The sequence below is a fragment of the Lutjanus erythropterus genome, chromosome 3 (genome assembly GCF_056507025.1).
Source record: "Lutjanus erythropterus isolate fLutEry1 chromosome 3, fLutEry1.hap2, whole genome shotgun sequence".
In the NCBI taxonomy this organism is placed as follows: domain Eukaryota; kingdom Metazoa; phylum Chordata; class Actinopteri; order Lutjaniformes; family Lutjanidae; genus Lutjanus; species Lutjanus erythropterus.
The window spans coordinates 46,586,266-46,602,662 of NC_139319.1; the positions used below are offsets into that span (position 1 = coordinate 46,586,266).

Genomic DNA, 16,397 nt, shown 5'->3' on the forward strand with positions numbered 1-16,397 from the left:
GACTTTTGATGAAATCTGCTTGACTGCTTTAAGCTAGAGCACAGTCTTCTCAATTAAAATTTTGGACTGTGGGACCTTTACATAAAAATGAACATCTGTTAAATTCAAGCCCTTACAAAACGAGTTCACACAATGCTAACTAAGGCTGGTAAATCTAGGTAAATCTCTCTGTATTTCTCAGTATACCAGAGCGGCACCAGTGGTGATCAGTTTTACAACACTCCAGCAATCGTTGCTGGGTGGCAACCATAGTGACGGAACAGGTGCTAACAACTAGAAGTATGGTGGAGGCATTCGTCAGAAATGTGTTGACTGTGTAATTACTGTCTCTTCCAGAAGGGGGAGACAAAAACATCTCTGCGATCCAGGGGCCACATTGCTCTTGATTAACAGTCGTCTTCTATCCAGAAGGTTGGCAGTTTGACCCCTACCTCCTCCACGCTACTTGTTTAAGTGTCCTTGGACAAGATACTGAACCCCATATTGCTCCTGATGGCTGTACCATCTGTGTGTGAGCATTTGTGTGAGTGGGTTTGCATGGGTTAGCTCCAGATGAGCAGGGTGGCACGATGCCATTAGAGTGTGATTTTACGAATGCTGTAAAGAGCTTTGAGTACTCAGAAGACTAGAGATGGTATATATATATAAATATATATATATACATATATGTACACATATATATATATATGCAGTCCATTTATGTTTGTCCGAACAGGGTTTCAGACACATTTTGCACCCAGTGACACTCCAGACTAGGAGTTTGATTGTCATGGGAGATCCACGGTCAGTGTAATCAGTGAAGTGCACCTCTATCACTGCCTGACTGTATCTGTGGTTGATTGTGCATTGTGCTGGACTGACCGAGGTCTGCATGAGGGTCGGGTTTGTATAAAAAATTCTCTGCCTCCCAAGAGCTGGAGCAAACACGCAGAGCTGCATTAGTGGGTAGGAGAACGGTTGATCAAGGGGTGACACTTGTAGATAGAGAGTAGATAAACAAAAGGAAGTGCTTTTCACAAATAAACAGCAGGCAAACAGCAGCAAAAATATCAAATTATTTCATGACGAGGAAAAATGTGGAGGAGAAGGGAAACATGATCATACATATGCTAATAAAGCTCAAGTGGGATTTTACGTGTGTGATGAGACATTTACGAACGTGCAATTGGCTGCAGATGCCGTGGGAATCTAGGGACATGTCAGTCATATTGATTATGTCTTCTACCTGCTCTGGAATGTGCATGTGCTGATCTGCTGCAGTGGTGGTCCAACAGCAGTTGTCATCATTTCTACTTTTGCTGCTACTGCTGACTGTTTAAAGTATAACATCTCCTACATCATTCATTTTTGCATTAAACCATTATTATGTGTGTATAATTCTGTGAGTAAATGAACGTAAATGAAGTCTGCACTGCATAATGCGCCACATATTTTAATGTCTTTCACTTTGCATAGTTGTAGTAGTATTAGTAGTCTTGACTTGCATTTGTAGATGCAGCGACAAACTGTGTTTACTGACAGATGTACTCCAAAGTGTTCCAGAGCACATGTTGTTTTGATGCAGTGCTGCTTGAGTGGTCAAAGGTCACAGGCATTGAGAGTTGGTTTTCAACTTTGGTCCTTACATGCAGAGATTTTGGATCTTGAATCTTTTAATGATATTATGGATTTTAGATATCAAATCCCATAGGTGTTCCACATGTATGTACCAGTATGTGCATGTGCTGGTGGTCTACCACCAGTTGATTTGCACTTTTCATTCTTTCTAAACATGATTTTGTGTAATTCCATATATTATGCATAATTTTTTTTTAATACTTGATAATTAAATTTTAACTGTTTTAAGTATAATGTTTCGTGCATCATTAATTTCTAGGTTAAACTACTATTATAATTTTGTGAGAAATACAAATGAGTTCAGCTGAAGTGCAGCCTTGGTAAATGCTCCAGAATCTTATTCAGTTAATCTTCATTAATAAGTAGCCTGCTGACATCATGCAGAACTTAATTTTGAGACCCTGATTTCTGATTTTCTGAGTTTGCTGGTCACCACCGAACAATGCTTTTAAGTTAACTTGAAAGTCGTGACAATTCGGTGATTACATGCTCAGTTGCTGCTGCGGTAAATCAAAATGTTAATTCATTCGATTCACTCACAAAGGCATTTTTTATTTTTTATTTATTGTACAACATTTATTGAACTCCTGCCTGAGGTATCCATGTAGAAAAAAAACAACTTTGGCTCTTACAGGAATGTAAAGATAAAAACATTAGATCCATCAGAAGAAAATTAGATGCTGTCTGTGCTCTGAATGCACACACACTTGAAAGCATGTGATGACTAACTTTTAATTGTCCCAAGATTACCTTGAGTAATTACAAGCACACTAAATCATTTTCTCTGTTAAGCCAAATCAGGTTCATTTTGATAACGCCACATAAATCTACCTACTAGCCAAGTTTTATCAGCCACTGCTTAAGTGCATTTAAAAAAAGGATATATCATGGGGAAAAGTCAATCAAGCATCCTCCATACATATCTAAATACTGTAGTTGTGCATTCAGAGGCAGTTATGCAGCAGGTGAGGGGTCATCTCAGTGATTAACTGGAAAACGAAACAAGTGCTTCTCATTTCCAGAGCTGCTCCAGCTAATTGACAGTTATGCAAATACACATCACACTAATGAAAGAACTGCGACAATGGTTCATTTATGCATGGAGTACATAAGTGTGTGTGTGCGTGTACACAGGAGTCTCCCATCTCATTCATACTGTCCATCACTTCCGTTAAATGATACATTAAAACTGTGTAATTTCATCATTCAAAAAAAAACAAAAAAACACTTTTTTGGTAAGACCATTTCCCACTATTTCTGTGAATGCATATAAATGCATACAGTCTGTCTCTCAATTTAGAATCAAGCTCATCAAGAGCACCAGTATAATAAGAGGCTGACAGATGTGTCTCACTCAAAGCTGCTGGTCTCAGGAGTTTGTCAAGATTCAGCTCACAAAGATTAAAAGTTGAAAATGGGATTCTTTTGGACAATTTTAACTCTTGAATTATGGCTTAAACTTGAACGTTTTTTCATTTGTTGTTAGCGGTAGATTTTTCGCGGTGGCAGACATTAAGAGAAACTGTAGGCCATTTTCTGGTGGTCTGGTGATGGTCTTGTTAACTTATGCAGGTCATATAAGGACAATCATATTAAACTGAGACTGTTTCATTACCAGTTAAAAAAAAATCCATGCAGTAATCTGAAGTTTCTCTGTTGTCTCTGAAACGTCTGCGGCCCCCTAACTACAATGGGGGTGAATGGAATTTTGTTTTCTTATTAAAAAAATAGATTTGAAAAAAACAAAGGCGACAGAGACAACTCTGAAAAAACATTTTCACAGGGATTATTTCTTTAACAGAAAGTAGTCTAGAGTTTTATCTGTTGTTTAATTAGCAAGTAACTGCTATTAAATGAAAAAATCAAATTAAGTTAAATATACAGTAGAATCAGGTGTTGCAGCGTTTAGTCACAGACTTGGGAGGAAGTGTGTGGGCTTTGCAGGGGTGTTTATTTGTGTTGAGAACATAACCGTTGAGAAAGAAAATCTGAAAATATTGATTTACTTCTATGATCCACAAAATGGCACTGTTGAGACAGGCTGACATGCCAGGAGTTCTGTACTCTTTGGGTTATTTGGGATTTTATTAAATAAAGTTTTATGTTCCTCTAGTTAGTTTTAGATTCTTTTTGTTAGATTTTGCTAGTTTTAGATTCCTTTGCTGGTTTTAGTTCCTGGTTAACTAACACCAGCCAAGTTTTTTATTTTATTATTGTTTGTATTACTTTATTAACATAAACTGTATTCTATTACTACATATTTTGTCTTATCATTCTTCTCTTATTACTTGCTCTTTTCTTTCAATAGAGGTTCCCAACAAAAGTTTTTCACACGGTTGTACTTGTATTACCTGTGTGACAATAAACATCTTGAATCTGTCTCGCCACCACCGCTCTCTCTCCCTATTCAGTCTTTACCTTGATCAGCCGCTGCTGTGCGCTTTCTCTCATTACTGGGCCTTTTCCACTGGTGCTTTTGGCCACTCTGAGCTAAACTGTACCGCACCAAATTGCATTTCCATTATCACTTTCAGCATGCCGAGACGTGCTGAGCTGTGTCTGAGATGGACCTATTCTGGAGTGGGGCCAAAGCGAGACTGGCCCGCCTCTAAACGGGCTGCAGTGATGTCTCGCTGGCTATGGTTAACCTGTGAAGAGTCTTCTTTCACCACCTGAAAATACTCAGCTCATGTGTGTGCAGTAGAGCAGAGAGGCAGATGTTTCTTATAGTCTCTTTTTGTTCAGCTCTCAGTATTTTTGTAGCTTCTAACAGAATCTTTATGGTTTGAAATGATATTTCTCTCCTGTGTCGCTGTTTGCACTTTCAAGTATCTGCATTATTTTACTGTTTCATATTCGCTTTCAGCTGTGTTGGAGTCGTGTTAAGTTACTACTGATGAAACTCCTTAATGAAAACATCTCCTGTAAGTGCTGTTTCATAATAAAAGTGTTTAAATAATGAAACAACACAGGACTTTTATTGTGAAGAAAGAGTTTAACCCAGAGATGTATCTGAACGGTTTATCCACTGCTACACAGCTGCTTGACTCAAACCTCCTTAAGGTTGTCATCAGGTAAAAGACACACCTTCAAGTGGGTAGCCGTGTTGTAATGGAAATGCCTGCTGTGCTGGGCTGATGGACCGAGTCAAACCGAGATGAGACAGGTCAGCTCTGTGTATGGAAAAGGGCCATACATCTCTCTCAAACTAACCAACACATACCAAAAGAAGCTTCTTTGTGTGACTATTTTGCAGCAAAAACTGCAGCCAGACCCAGACGTCGAAGCTGGGTACACAAAATAAACTGTAGAATATGCTTGCGAATTTTACCTTTACCTAGTGCCTGTTTTCAGTGATATTTCAAGCTGATTATAGAGAGAGTCTGATGACCAGCTCATGAGTGCCTGATGCGTTTTTCTTCCCCGGTGTTCTCCTGCAGCCCCCACTGCCACAGCATAAACGGACTACCCCCATTTAAATGCATGGGATTCCTGGCGTGCTTGCTGCAATGACCAATTCTGTCTCAGTGTGGCCCATGAAACTCAGCAATGCGCCAACAAAGGCAGCGAAGAAGAATATTGTTAGAAAGGAAATGCATTCTTCACATTTATTAGACCTCAAGGCTACACACAATGAGTTCTGGTGAGTAACACTGAGCGTAAACACAACTATTATTTGTTTACAAGAAAACCTCTGCAGGGCCCCTTTAAGCATAGTGTAGGGTAAGTTTAGTGTAGTTCTGCTTTCTTGCTTGTGTACATTGTGTCACTCTTTTTTTTTTTATTCTAATTGAGTTGAATTTTATTGAGTGTCAGGTGAGGGAAGAAATAGAGAGAACAAATAAAAACAAAACATGTATGATTTCTTATTTCTGTTCCCCACAATTAAACTGCATGCTGTAATGTGGTATTTCATGTTCTTAAATAATCTTTCAGTGCACCTTCTGTTCTAATCAAGGTGTAAATTACAGTACGCTGGAGAAAAAGGACGTGTATTCTGACAAAACATAGGATACAAGAGGAGGCTGAAAAGACACTCAACCTATTCAGTGTAACCTGGAGAGGTAGGGAAGCCAAGTAATGAAATGTTATTTTCTGGTAATAGAGAGTGGCAGACGGAGGCCTCACAGAGAAATAATTGCTTATGAAGCTGGCGAGTGCAAGTCCAGTCTTAAAGAGGGAGAATCCTCTCAGCGCTCAGACAAAGTCTGACAGATAAGATCCTGAGTGGAAAAAGGATTTCCCTGCTGTTAATGCTGCAGTCAGAAGATGTCCTTTTCTAAGAGATCTAAGAGGCCAAACTGTAAACAGCCACAGCTGCCAGGAGAATTTATTGTTAATGGGAAAAGTCCACCCAGAAATGAAAATTCAGTCATTATATACACACCCTTATGCCCGTTGAAGGCCGGGTTTAGTTTTTTGGTCCACAAAACAGCATTGCAGAATCTCTCAAACAACTGAAGCGTATAGTGACCAGTTTTCAAATGGAAAAAACACCCGTAAAAAAAAAAAAGCACGAAATGCCTCAATACCGCTCATCTGGTGTAATACAAATCTCCCAAAGCCCCGACATGCCTTTCACTTGCGTGTGCACACCATCGCACCACACGCACCCAGTTCAGACGGTGTGCACGCACACATGAACGTGGCTCCAAGCTAAGGACCCACAGTGAAGATTTAGGCTAAAAACATGGTGTAAATGATATCTTTCAAGTCAGCTTGGCATGTCGGGGCTTTAGGAGACTTGCATGAGGCATGAGGGAGAGCAGATAATGACTGATTGACTGATGATTTTCATATTTGGGTGAACTATTCCTTTAATACCTGAACACATAGATTGCCTTCAACGATAGGAAATTTTAATTAGTTTATGACATTACAACATCTTGTTATCCATCTTCTAAGACCTAAAGCTTTATAGGAGGTCAGTCTGTGCTGTTTGAAGTGGAGTTGATTGATAATCAGTGTATCATCTATAGTATATGGCAGATAATTTGCCTTCTGTTTGGAAAAGTAGCAGGAAGACTGGTGTAGGAAGCTAAGCAATGTGCTGCTATGGACAGGGTCAGAAGCAAACGTATTACTGACTTAAAAAAAAAAGGTCCACCTCAGTGTACACCATATTAAAAATATTTTCATCTCTTTACCTTGCTGTCAGACTGCCTGTTCTGACAGGATACCACAGTTATATTAGCCAGACATCACTCCTTCTCGCTCAACCACACTCCTTTGACAAAAACAGTCATTTTATCCAACAGAACACGGGAGTTGCTGGTCTACGACTGCACAGATCAGTTAGTTTGTTTGTGTTATTATTACTTTGGTGAATCTGAACTAACCTTTCAAAACACCAAACAAAGCGGTTGGTTGGTTTGGAGACTGATATTTGGCTTATATAATGGTACTTTCCCATTAGAAAAGACTGTTTGATGGCGAGGTCAAGCTGTGAAAATATCCTAAATATAGCGTACACTTACACTGATATTGATTTTGGGTGCTCACCTTGCCCACAGCAGTACATTGCTAAGCTTCCCATGTCAGAACTGTACCATCATCTACTATAGGTGATACACTGACTATCAAAAATACCTTATACAGTGCTTCTTTAAATAATCTGAACTGTTCCTTTTACGTCTGCAGCACCAGTGCTACCTCTTGGATTTTGATGCATACACACTGAGCGTTGCAAGAATAAACCTCCTACCAAGGTGGCACTAACAACCACACCACTCAGCTTAAACACAACCACACACCTCGCTTACACTCCTGACAATTGCTTCATTCAGAACGCTCCAAAACTGTGGAACCAAAGCTTGAAAAAGGAAAGAAAAAGTACTAAAAAAAAAAAGAAAAAAAGATAACAATCTTGTCTACTTACTTCTCCTCTTGCCAACGTCTCCCTTGGAGGTGGCAGCCTCATTTAGCAGCACCATCCCCATGGTGATTGCAGCATCTGGGACAAGGTTGTCAAGGCAACAACACTTGCATACAGGAGAAGGAGAAGCTGGGAGGACACACTGCCCCAGGAAGAACTGCTGGACACATATGCACTTACAGATACATGCACATACGTATATGTGCATGGAAGCACTCAAGCAGATCAGCAGGGACATAAGTCACATGCACTACAACAGCAGAGAAAATTCAAATCAACCACAAAAAGGCAGAGTGACCCAGGAGCAAAGTCTCACCTGAGTATTGTGAAAAGGAGTAAAAAGTTTGGATTCACAAGCAGTTTTGTGGGGTTTTTTTTTTTTACTGAATTAGATCTGCAGTGGTAAAACCTTTTTAAAGCCCACATAGTACTCTTATGTTGAGTCAATTATTCAAACTCAAGCAGATCAGCAATAGTCCAATGTACAACTCCAATTCCAAAAAAAGTTGGGATGATGTGTAAAACATGAATAAAAACATAATGCATGATTTGAAATCTCATGCTGATCTTTTTGACCTATATTCAAATGAATGCAGTACAAAGGGAAGATACTTATTATTCAAACTGATTAATTTTATTGTTTTTTGTAAATACACACTCATTCTGAATTTGATGCCTGCAACATGTTAAAAAGTCAGGACATGGGCCTGTTTACCACTGTGATACATCACCATTTCTTTTAACAAAACTCAGTTAGTGTTTGAGAACTGAAGACCGTCTGGAGTCTTTGTTGTTGTATTCTGTGCTTCATAATGCCACACACTGCAGAAAGGCCAGTTTGCTACTTGGGCTCCTTTACTACGAAGCCGTGCTGGTGTGACACGTCTTACTAAAATAAGCAGGTTTCTGAAAAAGATGTCGTCCGGATGGCAGCATATGTTGCTCCAAAATCTTTCAGCATTAATGAGGCCTTCACAAATGTGACAGTTAGTCATTGTGCTATGGGCACTAACACACCCCCATACCATCACAGATGCTGGCTTTTGAAGCGCTGGTAGCAATCTGGATGATCTTTTTCCTCTTTAGCCTAGAGGACATGACATCCGTGATTGCTGAAGACAATCTGAAATGTGGACTCATCAGATCGCTGCAAACTTTTCCACTTTGTGTCAGTCCATCTCAGATGAGCTCAGGCCAAAGAGAAGTCTGCAGCTTTTTGGATGTTTTTGATGCTTTTACTTTTCATGATATAGTCTTCACTTGCATTTGTAGATGTAGCAACAAACTGTGTTTACTGACAACAGTTTTTTAAAAGTGTTCCTGAACCCATGTAGTATCCTTTACACAATAATGTGGGTTTTTAATGCAGTTTTTAAAGCAGTGCTGCGCATTCAATGTTTGTTTTAGACCTCGCCCATGATGTGCAGAAAGGAGGAATCTTTTAACAATATTATAAATTGCAGATGGTGATATCCCTAAGTTCCTGCAGTGTGTTTTTTGTTGAAGAACACTGTTAATTGAACTTTTGAGTTGTTTGCTCACACAGTTTTCACAGTGGTGAACCTCACTCCATCCATGCTTGTGAACGATTGACTTTTTCAGGGATGACCCTTTAATGCTCAGTCATGATACTGTCACGTTACCAATTAACCTATTTACCTTTTGAATGGGATGTTTTTTGACTATTCCACAACTTTTCCAGTCTTTTGTTGCCCCTGTCCCAACTTTTTTGGAACATGCTGCAGGCACCAAATTCAGAATGAGTCTTCATGAAAAACAATAAATCAGTTTGAACATGAAATATCTTGTCTTTGTACAGTATTCAGTTGTTCAAAATGATTTGCATATCATTGCATTCTGTTTTTATTTATATTTTATACAATGTTCCAATTTTTTTAGAATATTGGTTGTACTACAGCAGCACAGAAAACTAAAATTAAACCACAAAAAGGGAGAGTGACAGAAGTTTTTTTTTTAATATTCTTGAATAATTCATATGCAGTTTTGTGTTATTTTATTTTTAAAAAGAGACCATGTGATTACATGGCAACACATGGCAACACAAAACTAACAAATGTTTCTTTTTGATCTACTGAATTAAATGCGCAGTGGTACAGCCTTGGTACAATTGATTCTTAAATCAATGGGTTTTTTAAAAGCCCACACAGTACGACAGTATGTCAAGTCAACTCTTCAATCTCAAGCAGCACTCAATCAGATCAGCAAGAACATGAGTCACATGTACTACAACAGCACAGAAAATTAAAATTAAACTACAAAAAGGGAGAGTGACTCATAAATAAGGTCTCTCCTAGGTTTTATAAAGAGGAGGAGAGGTTGTGGAATGATTCACAAGCAGTTTTGTGTTAATTTATGTTCTAGAAAGGGCAAGTGATCACATGGCAAAGCATGGCAACTCAAAAATATAACTTTTTTTTTCATCTATTGAACTAAATCTGCAGTGGTACAGCCTTACCCTTGGAAGAAAAACATCATAATGGATTCCCAGTGCAATGTTTTTTTTTTTTTGTTTGTTTTTTTAAGTCAACTCTTCGAATGTAACAGACTAACAAAACGCACAGAGTACATATGTTACAGTCGTGGCCTTTACCTCAGCAAAGTATGCTCTCAACTAGGACATTATAATGCATTACAATAGCGCACAGCAGAAGAAAGGTAAAAGCTGATTCCTGGCTGAATCTGAATCTTGGTGATGTGGAGACGAGAAAGTAATTGCAGCAAAGATGAAAAAGGTATTGTCAATCAACTGAGATTCTATGACTGCGTGTAGGTGAGAGCTGTTCAATCTGCTAATTTTCATTTAATACGTGCAGCGTATACATTTATGTAATTTCTGTTCTCAGGCTTCAGCACTAGACAATTTAAATAGTGACCTGAGTGAAAAACTCAACTGGTCATTTTTCAAGCTGGTTGATCTACACTGGTAATTACGGACTTTATCTATTTTTTACAGTTATATGGGTAACACTTTATATTAAGGTGCTTGTAATAACTTTAGTTAATAGGTAATAAACGCCTTATAAGATGCTTATTAACAATAATATGTCTTTATAGGACTGTATGTTTTAATAATAGCATAACAATAAAGTTGAGATTATCAGACATTTATAAGCACTTGTTAACAATTATAAACTCCTTACGAATGTTCATAACAGCCTCACGAGTTTCTTTTAATTGTTTATAATAGCATTACAAACACATTTATTTTTAATTAACTTACCTAATATGTCATTGTTACTGGATCTAAAGTGTGGACTGTGCTAATTAGGCTTAATTAATCCTTTATTGTGCACTTAGTAATATTAAGAATTTTAAAAAGTTAACTGTTAATGTTTATTATGCTGTCATTATAATCTTAACACAGATCAAAGGGATAGTTCACCCAAAAGTGAAATGAATGAAAATTCAGTCATAATCTACTCACCCTCATGTCGAATGACGGTCAGGTTTATTTTTTTAGTCCATAAAACACTGCTGGACTTTCACAGGAATACAGCCCTGCAGACTCTCCCAAACAATTGAAGTGACCAGTTTTCAAACATAAAAAAATAACTGAAAAAACAAAACAAAACAGAAAATGCCTCCAAACTGCTCATCTAGCATAATCCAAGTCTCCTAAAACCCCAACATGCCATTTGCCACACCACATACACTCATTTCAGACAGTGCATGTGCATGTGCACATGAACGTGGCTCCAGGCTAAGGATCTACAGTGAAGATTTAGGCTATAAACATGGTTTAAATAACATTATTTTAGTGGCATGTTGGGGCTTTAGGAGACTTGGATTACACCAGATGAGCAGCATGGAGGCATTTTATGTTTTTATTCTGTTGTTTTTTTTACACTTGAAAACTGGTCACTATTCATTTCCATTAATTGGGACATTCTGCAATGCTGTTTCCCTGTGAAACTCCAGCAGTGTTATGTGTTATGGACTAAAAATCTAAACCTGACTTTCAATCAGCATGAAGGTGAGTAGATAATGACTGAATTTCCATTTTTGGGAGAACTAGCCCTTTAATGTTAATAAGCACCTTATAAGAACTTTATTACGTTAACGCTTATTACAAGCACCTTAATATAAAGTTTTACCGTTATGAAATGTTGTAGTAAAATATTAAACTTTTTTTCCCTAAACAGTTCATACAATATTGTGAACATCTCTATTTTACAGAAGCAAGCAGTGCTCCACTGAACGCTTGAGCTGTTCTAAAATCGTGGCAAAGCACAGCCTCAGGTGGCTTATAATTACAGATTCTTTTCTTCAGCATGTTCTGCATACAAATCCACATAACTGACGAAAAGTTGACGGGGAGCACAAACAAAGGCTGCCACATGGGGAGATACGGAGCAGGAACTGAGGCATCATCTTGATGATACGGTAACAGACATGATATGCTGGTGTGACACAAATACAAGAGATATCTCCACATACGGCAAAAGAACTGAGCCATGGAGGGTGGGAGGTTGTGGGAAGCTTTGCCGCAGTGTGATAATGAAGTCATGATAACAAATGGAGACCTATCTGTGTAAAGAATAAGACAGTGCGAACGGTGCAACTGAATTGAACTGTAGCTATAAAAACAGACTTTTCCCTGAGCCTGCAGGCATCTTATACCACTGCCTGTCTACAGCAACTGAACATCAGAAAGTTGTAAAACATGTTTGTTTAAATAAACTATGTGTACTGCCGCCATGTGTCCACTCTGACCATTCTATTTCCAATTCTGCCATCTGCATTCATTTTATCTGTCATGGTGCACCCCAATCATTCATCAGTCATATTCACACTACATCTAAATGTATATCATTAGAATAAAATCTTTTCTTTTAAATGTATCTTTTTACTGCTGAGTGGTTGATATGAAAGTCAAAGCACAATAAATAAGATTTAGAACAGGACAGGCTTATGTGCTCATTGCCAAAACAAAAAGTCAGAAAATCTGGGTGGTGAAAGCTCTAATTCTAGTTTTCCTTGACACCAGAACTTCAGTTAATTGCTTCTACTGCACTCTGTTGAAACTGCTAGTCATTAACATAGTTTGTCACCAAAATTATACAGTAGAGAGGCACCAAATACAATTTCAGCTTTAAGCCCTTGGTTTAATTTACATTAGTCATTTCCAGACACTTTTTAAGCATTGAAAGAAATGTTTACTGTAAGATATCTGCTTTAAAGCTGAAATCCATTCCATTTTTACATTGTTATTGCGGCATCTGTATGGTGGATTGTGGTAAATCAGTTAGAGACATTTTCAGTTTTCTGGTGCTCAAGGATCAGTGTGGACAATTTAGTAGCATCTAGCACTGAGCCTGCAGATTGTCTCACCCTCCCCTTCCAAACTGTAGACAGGGTTGTCCAACTCAGTTTCATCCCAGGTCACATCAATCTTATGGTTGCCCCAAAGGCCTGGTTATTAAAATTATATCATATTACATAACTGACTCTGCATTTGATTAGTAATGATTTTAGTAATAACTGAGCTCTGAGAGCAAATGTCTCTGAAAAATAACGGCAAGCAGACATTCAAGCACAAAACTAGAAGTCATTTCAAATATTAAATATAGGGCAAGGAAGTCATACAGGTTTGTCTCCATTAAGCACCAACATATATTTGCTAGGAAAGTTGTCTTTGTTGTTTTTTGGACATTTTTGCTACTATTAACGTTGCTCGCTACAACTCCACAGATCTAGCGTATACTGACATCTAGGGGCTTAAAGCCTTCAGTACGTGGATAACAAAACAGGGATGCATTCTGGGACATGTTTTTGGACACCTGTCCACCTGTCTGTTCTTGGCTACTGTTGAATCATAGCGGAGCAACATGGAAAAGGACCTGTACTCTGTAGATATATAAATGGCTCATTCTAAGGTTCTAAGGTAATGAATACAAATGATTCTTATTTTCAGGCAATTCTACACAAATGAAAGCATATTTATGAATATTATTTTCCATTTCTGTCATATTCTGCTAATAATTCCCCATAAATCTTACACACGAGACATTTAAAAATCACTGGGTAGGTTTGTGGGGTTAGAATGCCATATCATATGAATATGTCGAGAACTCTGGCAGATATTAAGAGATGTGCTAGCTTGTTTTTACAAATGATTTCTCACATTGTTAAAACAGTTCTTACTTATCTGGATTACTGTCCAGTAGTGTGGTTAAGTATGTCAAACAAAGACTTGGAAAAACTACAGTTAGTCCAGGATAGAGCCACACCACTCGCTCTGAGCTGTAACAGAAAAGCTGACATCATCAAAATGCACATAACCTGTATGATCAATTTTCATATAGACATAATTGGCCATAGCTTTAGTATCAGCCATGCATCAAGAGGCTGTTTTTCACCTCCTGCCTCAAAAACTAATGTAAGGCAGCATACTATTATGTATAGATAAATTATATTATGGATCATAAATGACACATTTAGAGTTTAAAGAGAAATTTAATGGCACAGAGCACCAGCCTCTCTTCAAACAGGACATGTTTTGTATCTGTCTAATGATCATTAACAAGGAACTTTCTTGGTCATGTATCATTTTATTCTCACTTTATTTTCTCAGTCACTGTATACACTGTGTTTAGTGGTACTAGTATTACTTTGCACAGTATGAAATGCCTTACTGGCTATTTTTAGATATAATGTGTTTGATCCTATTGTTGTTATTGTCATCACTGGTAGTTTAATTGGTGTCAATTTCATTGTTTATTGGTTATTGCAGACTTTTTGTTGTTTCCTCTCCTTTTGGCTTTACTTTATGATCTAATATTTACTTGTGTGGACCCCAGGAAGAGTAGCTGCTATCCTGGTAGTGACAAATGGGGGTCCAAATATCCAAAATAATAAATGCTTAAGCCATCTAACTTCATCACTCACAACAAATATGTTTGTTTTAATGTTACCTAGTCTGTCAGACATTTTCACTGCTTTTAGACAGTGAGATTAATCTTCGGTAACATGTCATTTAATGTTGTCTTTGTTGGGGTTTGAAGGTGCTGCAAGGTACAGACAGCTGAGGGCTGTAGTATGAAGGAAGCTCAACACAGTCAGGCTTTCTTTGCTTGAGCTGGCTTGACAAAACCTAAACCTCTGGTCAGAGATAACGGGTATCACAACGGTGGTTATCAACCTGCTTTATTAACCCAGGCTTTCTTCTTCTGACTCTGTGCACACTCACATAAAAAGGAGCGTCTGTTGCGTCATTTGACTCTTCTTCCGCACAAAGTGAAGTGATCGTGAGCCGCCCACTTCAGTCAAAATGATCAAGTTGATATAATAAACAGGTTTTTGGCTAAATCAAAATAAAATGACAGACGGATGAACTGATGATCTTAAATAGTAAATAGTAGTAGTATTCAAGGTGGAATGTAGTTGTTTCACCGTTACTTTAGTGTGTGGCTGATACACTGTAAATTCAAAGTCAGTGATATTACAAACGTACAGCTCACCAGCTTTTCAGTTTTAATGTCTTCCCCCAGTTTATAATCTATATCGTTCAGAAACAATCTCGTTAGGACAATAATTAGTTTAAGAACAGTGCTTTTTTTAATCTAAAACTCTGAACATGACCTGCTCCCGAACCTGGTTATGAGTTCAGCATAAGTTACCATGGTGATCTAGCCAGGTTAAAAGAGAGCCACCTTCATGACACCGACAACCCTGGCTTTAAACTCAACCCATTAATCTTGCTTCGTAGTTACACTCCTCAGCTTTAAACTATCATAAACACACTTAAATAACAGCAGTACATAAATTCTGTAGTAACTGACTGGTAGGATTTAGAGGGTGCCTGAGGAGGGTCGGAATTCCCACCCTGTGTCTTCACCCAGGAGGAAGCTGGGGTTTTTTACATCAGAATGAATGGATACATATATCTGTGTTTATATTTCATCCTAAAATGGCATGGTTATGCAACTACACATGGTGGCTGTGTGTGTGCGGGTGTGCGAGAAATTAAACAAGGTTACCTCCGTGGGGAAACTGCATCTATGACAGTCATAAAACGTGTTTGCACCACCTGCACAGACAACAAGGGTAGGGGGTGTTCGCGGTTCAGCAGGTGTGAAAGTGTGTGTGTGTTTCATTCAGATGTAATCAGATGGGCAGAAAATAAAAAAATAAACTGTGTGAGTGTGGACAAACAAATATTGCTCTGCAGCAGGTGCGACCTTGGACCCGCTATTTCCCATGGGGACAAACACAACGGTGAGGAATGAACGGTATCATTACCCACACGCGAATAAAAGCACCAGTGCAAGTACACACGGGTGTGCGAGCAGACAAAGAAGTAGACAAACAAACAGAAACATCTATCCTGCCAAACAAGCACACAAGTAAACACACACAGACGCACGGACATAGCCTATCATCAGGGGCTGAATTTGGAACAAATCAGGCAAGGTGGTGAAGTTAAAAGAGGACAATCTCTTGTCTTTGTATTGTCTGTTTGTCCAGTCCAGCAGGCAGCCTCCCTATGGAGAATGCACACAGATGACTAAGCTTTCGTGTTGGGAAAATAAATGCGGCAGACAGCATTCCTAGATGCTGTTTCAGACGTATAAAAGCTGGCTTTTGTGTAAGCAAATGGAGAATTAAAGGAATTTGTTGCCAAGATGAGCTGTTGGACATTTCGATCACAGTTCAAATGCTCTGGATAATTTGCATTTTGCAGTGCCTTGTTTCTATTTATGTCAACACATGAAATGCACGGTCACAAACACAGTGGTGAAAGGATACTCAGAAGGAGGATGATGTGAGACTCAGCAACAAACTGAGCCTGACTGCTGCCGTGGATGTAACTCTGTGAAGGAGAGAAAAGAGAAGGAGACAAATATATTAGTTTAACATTGTTCATTTCAATTGACAGAAGGTC

The 16,397-nt window shown here is 38.4% G+C and overlaps 1 protein-coding gene across 1 annotated transcript in view; it reads right to left on the minus strand.

The window, feature by feature from the left end:
- Positions 1-16,397, minus strand: part of tusc3 (tumor suppressor candidate 3) — a 148,946-nt gene that overhangs the window by 15,152 nt on the left and 117,397 nt on the right. Inside the window, exons 7-8 of the mRNA XM_084711038.1 lie at positions 16,262-16,325; positions 7,496-7,570 (exon numbers count right to left, since the gene is read on the minus strand). Of these exons, the coding sequence (XP_084567164.1) occupies positions 7,496-7,570; positions 16,262-16,325 (139 nt within the window). The remainder of the gene's footprint in view (positions 1-7,495; positions 7,571-16,261; positions 16,326-16,397) is intronic.